The sequence below is a fragment of the Bombus terrestris genome, chromosome 6 (genome assembly GCF_910591885.1).
Source record: "Bombus terrestris chromosome 6, iyBomTerr1.2, whole genome shotgun sequence".
Lineage (NCBI taxonomy): Eukaryota > Metazoa > Arthropoda > Insecta > Hymenoptera > Apidae > Bombus > Bombus terrestris.
The window spans coordinates 3478442-3499950 of NC_063274.1; the positions used below are offsets into that span (position 1 = coordinate 3478442).

General features: G+C 36.8%; 1 protein-coding gene and 1 non-coding gene across 10 annotated transcripts in view; both read right to left on the reverse strand.

Annotated features, from left to right (window-relative positions):
• Positions 1-997: 997 nt before the first annotated feature.
• LOC100643404 (calcium/calmodulin-dependent 3',5'-cyclic nucleotide phosphodiesterase 1) overlaps positions 998-21509 on the reverse strand; it is a 217247-nt gene continuing 196735 nt past the window's right edge. For 6 of the 9 annotated variants that reach the window (XM_048406838.1, XM_048406839.1, XM_048406837.1 and 3 more), the window contains 9 exons: positions 19766-19918; positions 17572-17625; positions 13765-14014; positions 12849-13106; positions 11643-11812; positions 9338-9583; positions 8395-8621; positions 8211-8306; positions 998-7638 (listed from right to left, as the gene is read on the reverse strand). In XM_048406838.1, the coding sequence (XP_048262795.1) occupies positions 7514-7638; positions 8211-8306; positions 8395-8621; positions 9338-9583; positions 11643-11812; positions 12849-13106; positions 13765-14014; positions 17572-17625; positions 19766-19918 (1579 nt within the window). In that variant the 3' untranslated portion in view covers positions 998-7513. The remainder of the gene's footprint in view (positions 7639-8210; positions 8307-8394; positions 8622-9337; positions 9584-11642; positions 11813-12848; positions 13107-13764; positions 14015-17571; positions 17626-19765; positions 19919-21509) is intronic. The other 3 variants (XM_020863472.2, XM_012309280.3, XM_012309283.3) reach the window with 3 other exon arrangements.
• TRNAT-CGU lies at positions 20972-21043 on the reverse strand. Its single transcript has one exon. It is a non-coding gene; the product is annotated as a tRNA-Thr (tRNA).

Here is a 21509-nt window from a genome sequence, read left to right on the forward strand (position 1 = left end):
TGATAATGAAATCTAATTTTCAGAATAAATATTTACGGACTTGTAGCATTCGCAATTTGGAAAATTAAAGACAGATTCGTATTTTTGAAATTGGTAATAGAAGAAGCATGATCTTTGTGGATTTCGGTTGTGGGTTGATTTCTTTGTTAAGTAATTCCACGAGTAATGTAATATTCTCTGCGATACTGTGGTACACACGGTAAATGCAAGGAAACGACTGTTGGTAATTATTGACTGGCCAAGCTGTGCAGGATTTTCTATTAGTTACAAATACGTCAAAAACCGATAAGCAGCCGGTGTTTCTCCTTCGCTTGCTATTAACTAACACGAGGAACTTCAACGTTGTGGCTCTAGCCATATCCATTCATCTCCACGCGATGTCATCTGGGATCCATGGGATTACTCTCGAGAGACGAAAGAGCGAATTGTACCATATAAAAGTCATCTTCCATTGGATAGGCTTTCATAAGGTTTTATTCTCCTGTAGCCACACCGATAAAGTAAGATCTAAGAAGATCAGAAGAATCAAGATTATCTGCTTTTTCTTTTTCTCCGGGGAGGATATCTTTAAGAGATACTGTCGACCTCTTGGGGAGATCGAGCGAACTAATTGAAAGATAATGACGCTTTTCGTCTAGCTCATTATCTTCTGGTAGTTAACTCGGTGGAACTGCAGTTCGAATATAACAGGTGCAAGAGTCTCTATACAAAATATAAATTTCGTCCACGGTTTTGTACAGAAAAATATGAAAAAATCGTGCTAATCTTTTAGCGTGCTAATCTTTTACACTTTGACGAATATTCTTGACATCGACTGGCAAAGTTTCGCAGAAAGTTGTTAATTTACCGATACGGTAGCTATCCTCGTATTTGCATATTTTACTAGCGAAAACGACAAAGAAAGAATTTCCGCGTTGTCGATGTGGCCGATAGTGGAGTAAAAAAAAAGAGTCAAGGAGAAAAGGTTGTCACGGGCTGAATAACTAATTACGATGAGTAATCGAGTATTTTTTTATTTCTCGGTGAATTTATGCAGAATACAGTACTAATTATACACGACGTGTATTTATACTTTATATTTTGTATTTATATTAATATATATTCTCCCGTACCATATCTTTGTTTCACTTAGACGTTATTACTTAATTACATCACATCAAACGGACACGGTGCTGTATGGTTTCTTTTATCGATTATGTACACATCTGTTGCGGTTAATTGTGCCGATTAAACGAACGTTGAACGGAGGAACGACGAACGAAAAAACTGGAGGAAAGAACGAAAAGCGTACAATACTCGTTCGATTCCCATATTTTCTCCTCATAATGTATGCTTAATCGACGAGTTTTCTTATATAATCGCCGATTATATAACGTTCCTTTATGAAAACCAATGGAAATCGAACTTTTGTACACTTTGGGGCTTAAGTGGTGCTCTTTTATGCGCACATCCGGTGTACGTGTACATTGTATGTATGCGTGTGAGTGTTTATGTAGGTGTATCTTTGAGTTAGCTTATCTTATGAATTACGATTATTGGTCGAATATTGTTGTTCCAAGCCTCTTTGTCGTGTAATATCGATCCTTCTCTCGCGACCTCCTGTACACGAGCCACGTGTCGCGTTCAGGCTGTTATATTTTTTTCTTCTCTTCGTTTTCTTCATACTTCTTTTTATATTTTATTTACTAGGTACACCTAGAGCAAAGCGTTACAATAGGTTATACGTATCAAGTACGCGTTACGCGGCTCTTAATTTTATGTTTTGAATCGTAAGGTGGCCTTGATACGTATTTGTTTTCACTGTTCTACTAGGAAAGGCCAGTATTTGTTTGAAAAAAGTTGGACGATTAAGGTGAGACTGAGTGGCGCGAGCGAATACGAACGACGTTGAAGAGGACTCGTTTTAACGAGAGTTCGAAGAGCTCGATGGAGAAACGTACGCGCGATAATTTGACGAAAGAACGGGATAGATTTTCGTAGGATAAATTTAGATATAGTTGTATCGCGGTGAAATAAGTTGATCTGAACTGGAAGAAAGTATGGACAAATTCTTAGCAGGTGGAATCACAATTTATGAAACTAAGTAGATATGGAATGTTCACCTGCGGTAATTAAATTAATTTTGTTAAATTATGCTGGAATTTTAGAATTGATTGCTAGGAATTGAAACAGCTGTTAGCGAAACGTACGTCGTATTCGACATAATGTAAATTCAATTTCATCGAAGATTTGATTAAAGATTTAGATAATAAATATTCGAAGCACATTGACGAATCGAACTTGAAATTGTAACCAGTGAAATACTAATTTCATTGACTGCAAATTTTCTTATTAAAACAGATTAACTTTCTAAAAATTGCGCACCTTTCAGAGAAAACGAAATACAATGGCTGTCGATGTTCGATAGAATTAATTCCCCTTGCGATAATTTCTGCATCGAGCTCTCTCCATCTCAAACTACGTGTCTTACAATTATTATTCACTTTTGTACGATCATAATTTCTTTACCGTGGTACTACGATCAACCAAAAATCAAAAGCATCGAGTAGACAGCATACAATGCGTACCTACTTAACGTTGCGTTTTCGCTCGCGCGTTTCCTATTGATATATTCTCTTGGTACGAGCATGGTTCCAAATGTACTGTCTCTTTTTTGTCTTTTTTCTTTTTTGTTTCTCTTTAAATTCTATCACGCGTTTTGGCCCCTCGTCCGCTGCAGTAAGGAAAATGAACTTTCGTGCTGAGCACGTAACGCAAAAGTGGCAAGTGCGTGGTCGCGTTCGCGTCGCGACGAATGCGAGCATGCAAACACATTAAAACCGCTCGAGCAGCGTGCTTGGCTTTCGAAACGATTCGCTGCAACGAATTCGAACCTCGTGCACAGTCTTACTTGGGAAATCGCCCTAAAGAAAAAAACACGCGAATGTTCCTTTGTTGCGTTGCGAACAGGCAACTGATCTCGCCCACGATTTGTTCCACGTATGTACAATTAACTTACTCGCACATAAAGGAGATACGGGTCGTGTTCCTGGAACATGTTACATTTATTTCTTTCGGCGGCGATTAGTTTTAATTGCTTGGATGAGATTTCAATCTTTCGTTTCTTTTTACCCGTACAGTCGTGAGAGGAAACTTTATGAAAAAGCTTGGAGAAAGTTTTTAAATTAAAACATTTTTGCTTGAAATATATTTATAGTGAGAGGTTCGTAAGACTTCGTCGTTCATCATCACGTTTGAATAGAAAGGGATGGAAATTTTCAATTCAATCGTAACGTGCGCTAGTTCAACTATCTTAGATGCAATTCTGTACAAGCACTTTCAGTTGTAAATTCCAAAAATCATTTGTAGAATTGTAAAGCAGGTACATTTTCAGAGATTACATACGATTAGTTGCATATCGTTTCATTGGTACAAGCTATCTCGAATAATTTAGATCATAGTATCCCAGAGATTCAGCGGAATGCGATACGATATCTCATCCGTACCAAGCAGCATGAAGTTCTACGTCAATGAAACACGACACGTACGCGAAGGAGAGAAATCAAATAAATACAGGACGGATATGTTTAATCTTCGAGCGAAAGACTTTGTCCTATGCATCCTCTATGTTCCTTACAAATGTACGCGCGCTAAAGGTTCCTCCGTTTATTAAATCCTATAATGCAGTTCACGTCGCATTACGTCGTTCTCGACGAACGTCGTGAGCCTCGATTTCAAAGGATTCTCCTCTTCGCTTATCGTTCAATCGATCAAAGTTAACAGGATAAAACGATGCGATTCCCCGATATGTTCGATCGAACGTACAAACTAGACGCGTTCGTAATTACCAGTTCGCGTTTCTCGCGACATTGCGCTTGAAATGTGCAGAAACACACCTACTCCGTCCCTTTCTCGTTTATGTATGTATGTACATGTACACGAAACATAGCACACGTTAAGTAAACGCTAGTGATATCTCTTTTACATTACATTTACATACATTAAAGCTGCACCTTTACGTGTATACGAATACACATCTAATGTAAGTATGTACAACGACGTTACACCCCTATGAATCTAACTCACACAGCTTGATTTAAGTCCGATTCTTCCCGATTCGATGCTCGTCTCTTCTCGTTTCGTTCGTTCCCTTCAATCGCCGATTTCTACTCGTTACGCTTCTTTCACCCGATTGTTGCGTTTAAAAATCGGTTCTTTTATCCAATTTCATCGATTCTCTTATATTTTTGTTAAGCGTCGGTTGCTTTGTTTATTATTTATCCATTGGACGTTACGTGGCTCGAAATGGTGTTCGATTTTTCAGTCGTTTATATCGTGTAAATTTCACTAGGATTTATATTTTTTCTTTTTATTTTCTTCAAAATTCTCGAGTAAAGCGTAAGTAAATATCAGAGACTGAAGCAAAGATTGGAAAATGCCAAGAGAAGCTCCTCGACGTGGCCAACTTGTGAAACACGATTCGATTAATCAACTTTAGTTAGCAAGGCGTTTCAACTTGTGCAGATAATTAATCAATGTATGGAGTAATATGAAAGTTACTTTAAAAGAGAAATATTCCAGAAGTCGAATCAAAGCAGCGATCTGTCTCGAATTTCGAACGAAACGATCAGCAATTTCGTAAAGGATCTTAAGTTTCTTCGAAACTTTATAAGTTCAAGCTCACGAGTGAATCGAACTGGAGAAATCGGACCTTCTTGGAAAAGAAGCAAGTTTTCGCCTTTCTCCGTGCCAATCGGCCGGTCGAAGTTTCGAGAAGGCAAGTGTAAGCTTTTCTGGTCGCGGGAACCTGACGCGTATTGCGCGAGCGTATCGAAGATTGGGCTCGGCGTAGCCTCAAGGCTTTTAACTTCGCCACATCCCGTCAAGAAGAATGTCAAATTCTCCTCGTATGAAGTTCGCATGGAATTCGACACTTGTGCGACAGCCAGCCTGCGTCTATCAATTCTACAAGCTTCGTACTAGTATCTCGATCAAGTTATTTGTGGTAAAGCTATGAAAAATATGTTTTGCTCAAATATTAGGGTGTCTTTGGCGTAAGAACTAGCAGAGTAGTGAAAATGATCGGTTCGTAATTTTTCACGATAGTTTTATACATAGATCTAAAATGATTTACTTTGAAGGATTTGAATGATTTTTGATAAAGTGGTCTTTCCGCGCTATATCTATCTTTATGTATCCTGCGTATCGATTTGCTTGGTACGAGTTTTATACTTTAGCTGTTGGTAGTTCCAGCGTTAAAAATATTACGTATTCGTAAAAAAAAAAAAGAAAAAGGAAAATTCTTCCTTATGATGACTTGGTCATTAGCGAAGAGAATTTACATATAACACGATTAGAATTAGATTTATATATTAATAAATTGAATCTCGATTAGAGATTTCATGGTATCCCTTAAATCCACCAAGTAGAAAGAAGGAAATGTATGCCATTAGAATTAGCGCGAGCAGCCTCCTAAGCTTTTTTTACCCTTTTTATTTTTTTCTTTGGATAGATGATGTGAAAATAACTCGAGTAAAATGATCGACGTTACGTAATACTTCTCAGATACCCTAATGTTATACGCAAAACTCTCGCACTTACGAATCTACGGATGTTCGTGAGTTTAAGTCAGGGTTTACAGTATCCTTAAAATAATTCAATAAATTAGAAATTTCAAAGATTTTGTAAAAAAACATGAAAATAGCAAATAATTTTTATTTCGTGCCTCCCTATAAACGTAGAATATTATTTACGAACAAGAGATTGGCTCAGTACTCGTAGCAAATGATCGGTACTTTAAGAAACCATGAATTTCAAGGATTTTATGAGAAACGAGGATTATGAGCAGTTATTAGTTAGTATAGCTCGTTAAATGATCGAATTCAATATTATTTCTTTTCCTCCCTCAAAGATGAAAGTCTTCGTTTCTATGAAAAAACGTATGCTCTTAGTTATACACTAATTGTAAGAAAAAACAGGTACGGACAAAGACAGCGCTCCAATGGCGAAACGCTATGGAAAACCCGTCGACGTGTTGATGTTAGCGTCCTTTCACACGCGCTACCACTTCATCGCGAACAGACAATTGTGCCTCTAATTGTAAGTACGTTTACGATCTTCTCTTTCTCTTTTCTTTTCTGTATATATGTATGTTTGTTTGCTGCATGTGTAGATGTATGTGTGTGTTAACGTGTACTCGATTTTTGCCGCCTATTGCAGCTGGTAACTTTAGGCTACGCTTACGATAGAAACTCGACTATATCTCTACGTTTTCATAGTAATATTTACGCGTAAAGTAAGCTGAGAAAGTAACGCCTTGATCGTTTGCCCGCTTCTTTTTTTCCTTATAATTCAACATTTAGCTACTAAATCCCTTTAAATCTGTCAGTACAGGTTTCCCGTTTTCATTACAGAATCGCATCGTACAGTTAGTTATATTCCTAACGATTTTCTAATTTTAATTATACGTTCGTTTAGGAGTAAAATTACATCGACATAATGTTTTTGATGAGCGTTACGCTCTATTTTTGATCAAAAGATAGTACAAACTATGATTGTACGATGACGTAACAAAAATCGCAAAGTATATCGTTTGTTAAAAGCTGATGTGACTAAGCGACAACTCACGATCCTCGAATAGTATGCTAATTTTATAAAGAATGTACAAGTCATACCATTGTGTATTATAATTCAACTATGACCTACATTTATTGAATTTTTCATCGATCGAAAGTCAACAATTGATCTTTGTTCTCATTGAGCAATTGCGAAGGAATGTTCCCTTTATTGACCCCTTTTTAACGCAAATTCTTCACGAATTCACGAATGATATTTATATACTTCAAAGTTTTAAGAAAATACAACGAACGACACTCACATAAACGAAACAACAAGATTTTGGGCCATCTTCTTCTTAAAATTTGAATTTCTTTCGATCACGATTTAGGGTTTAGTATCACCGCGTTCGACGATCGAACATCGTCCGTTAAGGCGTCACTTTCAGAGCTTAAAAGCTACGAAAAGACCGCGACCTGCTCGACAGTAGCGTAGCGTAAGAAAAATGCCGCGAAGCTTCTGTTGTATTTACAAATCGCGAAGATTTCTCGACAACGAAAGAGCGAGAATAAGAGCAAGGACTATTGATGGCATCGATTATGCAAAGGCTACGTTCGACCGCGAGAAAAATCAAGACGAGAAATTGAAGACGCGTAGAGACATCGATAATTTTTGGTCGATCGATAAAAAGGTGGAGTGATCGTCGAAATACAGCGAAATCGGTGAAGAATTGTTTGTAGTGTGGTGAACAAACGGTATAAATAGTCGTGGGAGTATTCTTTTTAATCGTACACTTGACCTTTCGCGCGTTCGCTCGATCGTCGAGGGAGATCACTTTCTTGGTGACGCGCGATTCGTTTAGACGTGTCACTGAGACAGACACAACGCGGTAGATATTCTGCTGTGTGTGGAATCACGAGCTTCTTCGTAGCCTAAAATTACATATATTCTTGAAAAATAGAACGGCCCGCTGGAGTTTTCATTCCTCGGACGCTGGCTGCGTCGTGTCGCTGTCCTCGCGGCTCTCGCTGCCCGCCTTTTGCTCTTGCTCCTTCTGCGCTTGCTCCTTTTGCGCTTGCTCCTTTTGCGCTCTTGCCTCGGCGTCTGTTGACAGGTAAAATAACAAATAAAATGATATAGTAATGATAAATTTGATTTATTTCAGTAAGGATGTAAAAGGTTTGGATGTTTTTATTCTACCGCATGTATCTCTATTTCTATTTCTTTCTCGATCTCAAATTAAACAAGAAAAGAAAAAGAATAATATTTACCGAATACATGAATAATATTTACATGAATAGATATTTACTGAGTATTTATTGAGATACCAATTTTACGAAATATGTATTCGCAGAAGATCTATTACTATCGATATGCTATGAATGTTTACGAGAAATTTAAAGGTGACAAATTTTCACATCATGTATAACGCGTGTAGGTATACAAAATACTCAAAGTAAATTACTCGTTATAATATTTAGAAGGTGAAAAGATTTGTCTTTAAGAGGAAACCCCTTCTTTTCTTTGCGTTCATAAAATTATGAACTTCCACGAAGAAATGTTAATTATTAATATTTGAGAATACACAAGAGAGCTTAATTCTCCGTGTCCTGATATCGTGGACAGCTCTTTTCTTCCAGATTCTATAAATGTAAAAATAATCTTGATGAAGATACCTCGAACAGCTTGTTCCTTCCAAATTTTCTTGTTGTCACCGAGGCAAGGAATCCAAGGTTTACCGATCTTGAATCTCTTGCTTTCTCCAACGGACCCTATGAATTATTCGTCATTTGAATAGATTTCACAGAGTGGGGGCAAGTGAAACGCATTAAAGCGTGACATAGATAGGCTTTCGCTCACCGTCGTTCGATTCGTCCACATTCTCCTTTATATTCAACGGAGCGAGAACCGTCTCCAACATGTCGCTGCACACCTGCATGCTGGGCTCGACGATAAACTCGATGAATCCTATTTGCGATTCAGCTACCAGGGTATTGTTACGGTCGCATAGCGGAGAAAACGGCAAGCCGAGAGCATTCTCTTTATCTCCCTGCCGGAAGAACTCTTCCAATAGTTGCATTGTCCATCTGAGTGGAAAGAAACAACGTCATCGTTTTTTATTTGTCCAGCTTTAAAATTTTATTCGATACGTCTTCCCTCGTAAATAACGGCGAATTCCAAGGGAATTTTCGAGAAAGCGACTGTGTATTGCTTAACACGTTGGCTGCCGCGATGGTCATCGGTGACGTTAGGTAAATTTATTTCTTAGAACGATTAAAGAAAGACAATTTTCATAGACTAAACAATTTTCGACGATATGCATGATTTAAATAACATTGTTAGGAAAGATCGAACTTGTAAAACGATTAACGTGAAACTAAGTTCTATAGGTTTGCAATTAAAAGTAGTAACTGTTGCTTTTTACAGTCGAATATTGGGCAATGCTAGAACGTTTGAAAATAAAAAATTCTATCCTCTGAAATGTAGAAAATAACTCTTGAATTAAATACTAGATAAAAAATTAAACTTCCCATTAATCATTGGAAGTTCTTGGTAAAGAAAATTTGTAAATACCATTTTAAATAACCAATTGTGTAAGAGATAGCGAAAAAGAAGCACTTTTCTGTCATTGATAACGAAGAAATAAAATTTAATTGGATTGGGTACACATGTCTCTGTCATTACAATGTTTTGTACGTAATAGATTACGTAGAACTTGTATCGCAAGTTGTACGTCATTGCAGGGAAAGAATTTCGTGCACAACAATCGTTCAATTGCTTACAATAGGAGTAAAAGTTCTACCTGTGATGAAGATCCCATCTTTTAGCCGGATGCGAGATGTCGCAACAATGGAGAACCAGACTGACAGCTTTGCTTTTGTCAACGCTGGGCTCTGCCAAGCTCAGAATGTTTTTCATGTTTTTCAGTTGTTGGAAGTGAAAGCTCATGTCGGTTGCCAGTACCATGTCGATCACCAACGAACGAAATTCTCGGAATTCCTCCCTCGATAGATTTTGTAATATATTGCATTCATCTTCTCTCAATATCCTGAAATATATCTTGATAAACTTATCTGTCTTTTAAATTATTCTTGGTATCATTAGCTGACCTTTCAGTTGCAGCAAAAATTCCATTACTTTTCTTAATTTCTATGAGAATTCTAATCCATTTTAATTCATTTTTTTTTTTTACAAAAATTCGTCGATATTGCAAGAAAATAAATAATTAAATGTTCAAGCTATTTTCCGAGTAATTTGAGTTATGTAACAAATATGCAACAACCAAAGTGTTGTTCCCACAAAAAGAAATATATACGATACAGCACTATTTGTCGGAACAAACTTTTAATTAATGGCTAATTAAATGTATTTATCTAAACGTGAACTGCTATTATACGAACAATAAATAATAGGTAGCGTGGAAAATTGGTGATCTCCTATTACATAAACTGTAATTGTATAAATTGTTTAGCGAGCGACGAGTTCAGATAACTGCAGTTTTATTGTAATAGCCCCGATAAAAAAAATTTAGATGCATATTTCTGCAGCTAGAAGACCATAAAATGTAATTTCGAAATAATACCGCGTTTATTAAAATTTGAGTACATTAGAAAATATATTATGATATTCAACCCTCTATAACGTTATCAACAGCGATTAAATATATTCTCTCCTTTAAAATACACTTCAAAATAATTAAAACACGTTTCATAATTCTCTCTCCGTATTTCATTAACCGTTTAAACTTTTATATCAATAGCCATAGAATGCAAATAAAAATATATCAATGTAGACCCTTTTGCGTTATTGAAACGATATTATCAATAAAATTTTACAAATCACGGTTTACGTAATTTACCGGTAGCAAGAACTATCCTTACGTTACAACGATATAGTTAACGAAGAAAAATTACATTTTATTATTTGGTAAAATATTACGAGATTGTAAGAGTGAAATCTATAATCTACAAGTTGTAACTTGTCAATTCTTAGCTAATACGGTGGAGCCCCTGTCCGCCCCATATTAGATCATCCCTTATCCGAATACCCTAATATCCGGACATAATATTTCCCGGTAAAGGAATGGCTTGTTCCGTTTCAAATATTTGCATATTTTATTAGTGCTCGCATACATTGTATTCTTTGCTTTGTTCGATCGAATGAATTCTGGTTATGAGGATGCGATATGAAAGTAATACGACAAATGAAACGAAATACGGCGTGATTAAAAACACGAAGGTGCTGTAAATGCAACGGAATTAACAAAAATACATGGCGTTGGAAAAACCATAGTTACAGATATTACCAAAGCAAAAATTGAAAGCTATCTAAAGCACGTAGTCCACTGATGCTGGCAACGGTAGGAAAAGCTTAGATATATCGGCGTAATGAAACAGTTTCATTGCGATAAAGACGATAATAGCAACGATTTTACATAAATGGAAACGGCGAACGAGAGTGGTAATGAAAAGCTGACATCTCGTGCCAGAGCGTTCGTGGTATTTGAGAAAGAGTTTCGGCGATTCGAAGTACAAAAAGAATGTAACTGTATGCGATTATTTATAACGAGAAAATTACGTGACTTAGCGGCCGAAAAGAGGAGGAATTTACAAACATCTAAAGATACTAATCTTAATTTACCATTAATCTTAATTTACATTTGAATCAATGAAATTTCAAAGGAAAGAACCGATTGTTACATTATCCGAAAACTCGGATTCTATTGGATTCTATCGTCGAAACAGTTTTGGCTCCCTGTTATTTCGGATAAGGGAGGCTTTATTGTATTATCGGTTGGTAAATCATAATTCAAGAGAATCAAATACCAAATTATACTTGAATATCGATAAACCGCGTAACACCATAGGATATGTCAAACTTCACGCAAATCGATCAGCATAAAGCATCCGGTGGAATTTAAACCGCAAAGCGTTAACGTTTCGCACTTCGTGTCGTGCATCAATTACAATTTCGTCGAATGGCAAGATTTACGTGTGAGAGGAGGACGGTTGTTCGCGGTATAACGGCGCACAAATTACAACGAAAATGGCCGACAATCATCAAGGGATCGAACGTACACACAGGACCGACGTTTTCCGCGTACGTACCGGAAACTCGCGGAGATGTGGTGATTTTCCAGGACGGCTCGATCGTTGTAGAGTAGAGCCGTATCGCTACCGGACATTACGTGGAAATTGTTTGTGGTCCCAGTGTGCTCGTAGTCGTGAATAATCGCCGCAACCAGCGTGGCGAAAATCTCCAGGTCGGTCAGCCAATTCTGCAAACAAGCAAGCGTTTCGTCTGTTCGCGCGCGTGTAATCCCTGGTAAATGAACAATTTTCCTAGAAAGTGGTCTGAAAATCGTTATCGAGGATATCGGGCGAAAGCGAAATTTGTTTCTCACCCTCCGCAAACCTCGATTTATTCGTTTTGCGCGCAGATTCTCGAGTGACTCGCGTGTCAAGCGGCACAAGTGCCAGCTAACTTTTAAACTAGAAACAGCTCGATATAGTGGTAGTCTGGTTCGAGAACTCGACGGGGGTGGGAAACTAGTGGGTGAAGTGGTTTTCTCCGTTCGAGCGTGAATTGCTTCGGATTTTCAACTTTTGATTAGTTACGTTTGATTTTTGTTAGGTCTGGGAAAGTTGTTTACGATAAACCACTTGAAATAAGTTTGGAATGTCGCGATTTCTAATTAAATAATTCGTCGTATTGCTACTTTGCTTTCATAGCGGCACAACTGAAAAAATTTACATTACAGTTTACATTATGCCTGTACTTTTATCGTGTAAGACGGTACGCTTGTAATTCCGTCAGTTTTACGTCAGAGGACAATGTTATTACTTAAATCGTTATCAACATGGCCTCACTTTTACAGAAACACTGGCTCATCATCGGTTGTTTCGTGATCGGTTGTACCACTTTCGCAAATAGTGGCATAGTTTCTATTAAGTCAGCCTTAGTGTCGTTGGAACGACTCACGAAAATTTCTTTATAAATTTTAAAATGCCTTCTCCCTAAAATTTACGTCTTTTGAATTGTGTCAATATCAAAGCAAAGTAGCGATATTGAATTTCCTTCTTACAAGACTGTGGAAAATTATTTCATTTCATATTGAAATATTCATCTCGAACGAGATAATAAGTAATAATAATAATTCATCTTTTTTTTTTAAATAATTCACATTGATTCAATTAATAATTATCTAAGTTATTTTCATCGTAATTTAAATGCCAATATACCTACTCGACTTATAATGATAAACAATGGAATATCGTTGAGTCACTGATACACTTTTTAATTGATTGACTTACCATAAGTCCTACTTGACACAAAATGTAGTGCATAGTCTGTGCGACATCAGCTGCGTGAAGATTATTATGATACGGATTTCGATGCCTGCAGTAACCCTCTTCGACTCTTCCCAAGAAGCACTCCAACACTGTTGCAGGGACTTTAAATTTGTGGATCATGCCGTATCGATTCAATAGATCATAGCCGAGATATTTCACTGGAGCTCCCATCGCGGCTTCGTTTAATGAAAATACGTCAAAGGACCAATCGTCTAAAGTCTTAAACAGAGATATATAGATTTCAATGTGTATTTCTGGCACAAAGATAAATATCATCTACCAGATCGTGGTAACGATATAAAAGTTCAGACTTCTTCCAGAGACAAGCGACCTATAGCTATGATCAGCTGATGAGATCAGTTTCAGGATGCAAAACGGCTGTCAAATTTCGTACTCTATATTTACGTATTATATCTCAAATATTTAATAATAGCTTGTCTGAATCTCTCTTGTGCTACACCGTGAAAGTATTATACTATCTACATACGCTTTAGCAAATGACAAAGAAAAATTAAAGCACTGAAGTAATACACCATGGTACAAAATTTTAGAATCTATTGGTATCTCTTCAAAAACTCTACTTTCTGCCCAAAGACGCGTTATAAAATCAAAAATCAAAACTCGTTAGAAAATAAAAGATCAGTTTCATACAAAAATTTACCATTCGAAGCTGTAGAAAAAGATCCCTAAACGACGTTACGCGTTAAAAGAAGTACGAACAAATGTCTGTACAAGTGTGTGAAAATCTCGACAAATTTGGCTTCATCGATCGAAAGATATCGTCTTGTATAAATATTACTCATCGTCAATCATGTTTGCGCGCAAATTTCGCACGACAGGCGTCGGATAAAGCTCGTATCGAATGCACCCGGCATACCTTGAGCACTCTAACCACTTCCGGCGGGAACTGCATGAACGCGATATTGGTGACCCGCCTGTAAATCCGATCGACGAAGATTCCTGCCCTGATGGCGTGCGCGACCGAGCGGAACTTTGGCTTCTCGTCTGCCTTCCGCCTCGTGGTCGCAAGCTGTCTGGTAAAGGTCGAAGCCAGCCATTCGCGAACTTCCGGTGGCACCGCGTCCGGCTGTACCTCCGACAGTTCGTCGTCCTCGTCCGCTAGCCGCCTAAGGAAAATGTTTCTGATTAAGTGATACGCGGCGAGACCAGAGACGATCGCGAAACAACTTGGAATCACAGTGGACAACTCCTACCTTCCCTACAATTTCTTTTTCTTTTTTTTTTTTTTTAATCTTTTATAAGAGAACAGAGAGTAGGCTTACGCTCGAACATCCGCTAATAATCGCTTTTGCTAGTAATTCCTACCTTTTCTTTATTCATTTTGTCTTTTTTTTTAATTTCTGCGTAATTAGATACCAATCTACTTTTGTGCTTTCGGTATTTTGTTAAATATCTTTTTCTCTTTTCGTTTGGTGAATTTTTACCGTCTACCGTGTACCTTTCCCTTTTGCCATTTCTGCTTCTTTATCGCATGTGTCATTCGAGTGGCTTTAATAAGAAAGGGAAAATAAGAAACACGTACGATTGGATTATTATAAAGGATACGACCATTCGCGGACTTTGTCAAGGAGCAAAGAAACAGCAAATGGTAGTCGTAGCTTACGCTTATCTCTGCCTCGGATCGTGACGGGAGGCTTGTTCGACAGGGTGCGTGTGAAGTTGTGAATGACACAACTTTTCTTTTTCTTTTCTATTTTTTATTTTGCTACAGGGTGTTAGATATACACCGAGCATCGTGGTTTGCAGTCTTTGATTATGACGCAATGTTTTATCCCCTGGATACTTCTATCGGTTTTATCGTACTTTTGCAAACTACTGTTGGGGAGATTTTATGGCTTTTTTTAAAGGTTTAATGGCTTTTGTTACTCTTTTTTTTTCGTAACGTGCGTACGAACGAACTGAAAAGATATTAGTTTTTGCTGTCATACTTTTGCCCGTGCTTGATATTGATCGAGGAAGATCGATGTGACAACGAATTATTCCATGACGATAGACATTGGATTTTTAGCGAATATTCATTGGACAATGTAAGCTAGGAGTATTGTTTCACGAACAAAGTGTTCTTTAGATACAACTTGGAACTCTAATTTTGAAATTCGAGGTTATAATGGGATTTACATTGAAAGCAGATATAATACGGTTCCGCGTCTCTATTATTACGAACGATTTATTATTCTTACAGAATCTGGATCAATGAATCTAGATTATTATCTCGCTCATGGGTATTACGGTAGCATTATTATTAAAACGAAAGTGTGCTTAATTGTACCAAGGATTTGCCTTTAAGGTTGTAGATTTATTCCGTTCTATTTATTCTCTTCCAAAAGTGATCCAAATTATTTATACATAATTCTAGAGTTTGTTCTGAATAATACAGTCGAAACTGTTTGAATAGTTAAAGTAGAATAGAGAAAATGCGCAGCGAGGAAAAGACGGTAGTATGCGAAAGCGGTTCAAGCAAACACACTAGTGTTTCAAAGTGGCTAAAAATATGGTATGTATAGCGATAAATGTTTAACGCAGTGGCGATGTGAATCCATGTAAATTGAGCAATGTACGGTATTAATGAAACGCCTGTGTCTGAATATCGATGATGATGTGTTTCTGCATCGACTGCATTAGGAATCTAACCTTCGGAATTTTACTCGTTTTATTTAAAGCATAAGAAGTTTTCTTCAACGTCAAACAACAGGAGCTACAGGAATTAGAAAGTCCTCGCAAGTTTTTATAAGTTACTGGTACTATATACAGTGGGTCGTTAATGTCTTTAATACTTTTAAGAGGGAGCTCGGTAAAGTTAATAGGAACTGTGATGGAATCTTCTCCAAAGAATATAACACTGAACAGAGAGGAATTATGTTTGATAAAGGAATAAGAGTTCTGTCTCGTTTAATAACGGAAAAATTCCTTGATTAAAATCCAATTTCTATTAAATCGACGCAACATTCTAAAATATCAATTTGAAAACAATATTTTACGAATTTACATCCTAAATAATAGAATTTATTCCCCACCACAGTACGTTGCTTTTCGTTTCGTTGTTCTAAGATTATCGTTGTAGTGATTAAGATTATCGACGAATTGACATTCCGACGAACCAAATACGTCGATGTAATAAAATATGTACGTATATGGGTTTTTACGAGTGTATCACAGTCTTCAGCTGCTTCGTTTCTCAAAATACCAGTTCGTTCGAATAATGTTGGATCCATCGTAACGATACAATTCATTATAATCATGTATTGCAAAAATTGTTCTGCCTAAATTGCGTTACTGTTAGACAATGAAATTGACGCAACATGTGCAGGTCTAACGTTGCAATTAAAATTCGAAAAAACATGGCAAAATATAGAAAGCAATATTTTTTGACAGAAATTTTTGTACTTCGAAACGACCAAGCTCCGTGAAAGGTTTTAACTTATTAAACACAGTAGAAACACTCTCTCGATTTCTCGTTAGGTTCAAGCATCAACGATAAAAGGAAAATCGCGGGAAAATATATCGAACGCAAACTCGTTACTGCCTTGAAAGAAAAAAAAACAATCTTCCAATTCAGTGTTTCATTTTTTAGAGTGCTGATTCCCATTACTTTTGCGTCGGATCGATACAAATCTTTTTGTACTAAACAAATACCGATGCTGTTGTCTAAGATCGAATAAAACTACGAAATTTCCTATTGCTGTGGCCATTAGAAAAATGCAACCAACGAAACGTCATATTGCACGGTATCAATGCGTGAAAACGTTGGAACAATAAAATATTGATTTATCAATACTGGTAACATTTATCGCATAAAGGTTTCTTACGATATTTCGAAATATTACGATTAAAGAATATTTACATTTGATCGAATAGTGAAACAGTTCCTTTATCAGATACGATTAATCGGCACATTCATGCGTACTGTAATTTAACACGAACAAGTGGTAATCGTGTAATTTGATAAAAATGGTAATTTCTTGTGATATTAAAGCTTTTGGTGAGTGTATTTATATTACGTGGGCGATTGTTACTAAAACAAGACAAATAGTGATGGATGAGGATTCATGCAGAATATGGATCATGGCTGTGTTTTAATAGTTATTGAAAGGGCGACGGTAAAACTTTTATTTATTTTGTAATATCTAATTTTTATACGTACTTCGAATGTAATTTTTTGGCGAATGCTAGACTAATCGCTGTTATTATTATCGTGAAATCATTTTGATAGTTCTTTTAGGAAATTTCTGTGATGTCGATACAGTATAAATATATTTATACTACGGTCATTTTTAAAACAAATCCGACATTAATCCTTAAATATTCTACTAATCGGGAATATAAAATATTTTGTAGTAAGAATAAAAACATTAACGGAAATTTTCTTTCAAATTTCAAAGAATCGCGAACTTGAAAAACCTAGGTATCGAGGAAGATATTAGAAAATAAATGGAGCGGCGCTTTAACCGAGTCCTCGAACGAACTATTCAATTTATCCAGAGAATGGCGTCGTGTCACCCTTTCAAAGGCGTCCTTACCGCGAGTTTTGAAGATTACCGTGTCTCCGCGCTACGAGAAACGTAAAAGAAACGTGACGAAACGAAAAGACGTGTCTGACAGCGATGCACATCGTGAACGTGAATGAAATCTTAGCGATTTCTTGTATTCAAACATTTGAACGAACCTACGTCGTATACCTTGACGGCGAGTAGCGGTTGACTCCACACGCTCGGCGTCTCTATAATTCGAAACATGAAGAAAAAAACGTGTGTCACATTAAACGATAGATCACATTCATCAGGCCGTATCTAAAGCACGGAACGTCCGCCTGCGTGCGTGTATATCGTTACATGGAAATAAAGTAAAGGAAGAGAGAAAATAAGAAAGAAAGATAGGAGAGTAATGGAAATAGAAGACAAAAGAGAGAGAGAGAGAGAGAAAAAATGACAAAAGTTTGTACAGTTCCATTCTATCAGCGACATCTCGTTCTTTTCTCTCATTTTTCTTTTTTTTCCTCTTTTTATCTCTTACGGTTGAGAAGCGCTTACACAATGTCGCGTCTCGATGACGATTTCGTCATCCAGTTTATACAGGGGACGTTCGATCATTCCATTAAAATAGCTCGTTTCAAATGACAAGTGATTTCTCAACGCACACCACCCTATATATGTATATATAGATACACGCATGCACGTTCTCATATAGATGGGCGCAGGAAACACATACATAGAGACAGAGGGAAGAACTCGATTGTACGTATATTTTTTTTTCTTTTTTTTTTTTTTTGAGATAGCGATGCATACAGCTGGTAAACAGGCAGATATCCAAGAAGTGAGCAGGTTACACCTAGAAAGATCTAAAAACAGGCTAGAGAAGAGGGGGAGACAGGCCAGGCAGGTAGAGAGAGTCGTCATGCTGTGTTTTGATGTGTTTGACGCTCGTGATAGACCGACTTTGATCATTCGCAATCCAATTATGTGTACCACGTAACTGGCGAACAGCTGTTATTTTTGTGTCTCCGTTCTGAATTTTCGAGAAGCTATTTTGTAGGTTTCCTGGTTCTCGCGAATGTTTGGTTAATAAAAAAATGTCTGAACACGATTGCAAATCGATGAGATCCTATTTCAAATGATGTACGAACGAGTGTTAATTTTGATATAGAATGAAATAAATTAAAAAAAATTATCGCGTCTATCGTTGCTTTTTGACTGATCTCTTTTCGATATCGAAATTTGACTGTAGGAGGTAGCGTAATTTCTTGCATGTGTGTTTATTCAAAAAATCTAAAACTAATATGTCATCAGTTTTAACTTCGCAGCATGATATAGTTTCGCTATATAGTCGCTAGACCTATCTAAACCTAAACTTATCACATATTAACATTCGTGCATTGCAGATGTGTGCAAATTGGTAAGGAACGATACGATAGTTCCGAAGATACTATAGACTTGACTAACGATCGACACACATTAATTCCTGTGCAAAATGTCTACACTACCTATTTAGTACAAAGCCAAAACTACATATATGTTGACTAGAAGAAAACGTAGTATGTATGTATGTATGTATATAGATCTGCGGTGCAACGCTGGGGGAGCGAAATCGCATTAGAAAATCTCACACTTTAGATTTAATTAGCGGGCGGTAAATTAAAAATATCTTAAACGCGAACCTCATCATTGAAATCAGCTTTCATCGAATAAGCTTCTTTCCGAGAAATAAATATAATTCTATATATTACCTTGAAGTTCGAAAAAATAAACGAAGAATCATTGTTACGAGAACTCGAATACTACAATATAAAAATATAGTGAAAAAATCAATTACAAAAAATCAGATAGTTATGAGAAATACATAAGAAACAGTAATTATAAAAATTAGTTATAAAGATATGATGGAAAATAATTAAAAAAAAAATAGTTATAATACCACTAAACAATAAAAAAGAGAAACTTGAAAAAAAACAAAGTCAACTTCACACTCATAAGAAAATCATTTCTCAAGATCCTTCGACCGAAGAAAAACATCCCGTGTCAGCTTTTCGCTTTCACCCCCCCTCGTCGCCGTCATTTTTCACTATCAGAAACCGGTCGATCGAATCGGTCTGGAATTCGGTATGGTTCACGGGACAAGGTTCGATTCCCCTTAGACGCTAATGATCAGAGCAAACGACGCATGATCGTGACCCTTAATAACGAGATCCATGAGATCGAGAAAAGATGTCAACACGTGAAGGGGAGAGAACGATAGAAACATGGCGGATGTCTGGGTTGATAGGTTCTTGAAGGATGTTTGATTTTCGAAGGGTCGAAGAAGGGGGCGGGGGGTAGGGGCGGTGAACAAGTCGTGTGAGGTCGGAAATGTGAATATTTCGCAACCTTGCCCATACGGGGGTGCGAAGCTTCCGTTTCTGGGTTACCACCGCGTGGCCCTGTTGTCCATCCGAGTCCAAGCCGCTCCCCAGGGATGCAGATGACAGGCTCGCACCCCTACGCGATGACCGAGAGCACTCAACCCCTCCTGAATTCACCCTGCGGTACTGCTTGTTAGTGCATGTGTCAAGTAGGGAACAGAACAGTAGAATATTACACTTTTTCTTTATTTATAATCATTAGCATTATAGCGCCGCCATACGGAGAGGATATAAGTCGATTAGCTTGGTTCGAATCGATGTCGCTATTCCCCTTGGGATACCTGTTTCTAAGAAATAATTATTACACGGTCGAGGGGTTAATAAGAATCTCGTCGCGCCGATATAGACTCTGGAAAGATCACGGTTAAGTGGATTATGTAGTTTCGAACTGTAGACTGGTGCAGACTCAAGGATTCTTCGAGCCTCTCGTCGGTCGTTGCTGCTGGAATATGTTAATCGTGATATACGCAAATATTCAAATTAAACGAGCAACGTCAGTTGAAATTGACATAGATCGGAGATTATCATGGCTGTATTTTAAATTGAGTATTTTTATATCGTAGTCGCCAGCTAGTATCGAATTTATGGTAAGAATTTATGGATAATCTTAGTAGAAAATACGTCGCATTAAAAAATAGTTTGCACGTCGTATTATGGTTTTCTCGCCTTGTTGGATGTGTTGAAAAATTGTATAGATCGTTTAAAAAATATGCGGATGTTTCTCGGCAGGAATGGCTTTCACGGTAATGTGAGCCTCAAGTTGGACTGACTGCTTTGTCGGCGTGGATAACGCTGTTATTTTATCAATTTCGACATTTAAACGAAACGAGAAAAATGAGAAAAGAAGAGAATGAAAAAGAACGTCAGGAGTATGAAACATATTGACTTTTTATTTGACTAATATAAAGAAACAACTTCGATCTATAAATCATTGTAATGTAATAAATCAATGTAATGATAATGCGAAGTAAATATAAGCGTAAAAAGGACGATTTCGAATGTTAAAGATATATAGAACTGCGCGAGAAATACGATCGCAAATAGCTCAAATAATGATACAACATTTATAAAAAGAATTGTTAAAACAGTTGTGAAAAATGATGAATATTTTGTCGACGAATGTTGAGAAATTTTTGCGATATAGAGAAAGAAAAAAAAGAAAAAATTCAATTGCCTCCTGTGAGGATTGAACTCACGACCCCTGGTTTACGAGACCAGTGCTCTACCACTGAGCTAAAGAGGCATTTCTGTTATCCTTACTGCTCGAATCTGTAGTCACAATACAAGTCTATATTTTTATCAAAATTACGAATACATAGTTATTCTTATCGTTTTAAATAATATATACAATATACAAATATAATACACTACACTTACGTATTCAAAGATATAATTTACTTTTCATATAATGTCGTGTTTTCAAGGGTCGTGAGTCATACAAAATATCATATATCATACAAAATCCTGATAAAGATATCATTAATTGTTAGACATTAATAATAATTATTATTATAGCAATAATAACGAATAAATTACAAATTCGTCAATGATCGATTAATCGAGTTGCCTAGAAGTCAAATTATTAATCATTTGATTAGACGAATATACTTAGGGGTAGATGTGCGCAATTTAATATCAAATTTCAAATTTTTTGATGATACACACAAGATATAAATATAAATCTTCGCGAAGAAGTTGTCGTCTGCATG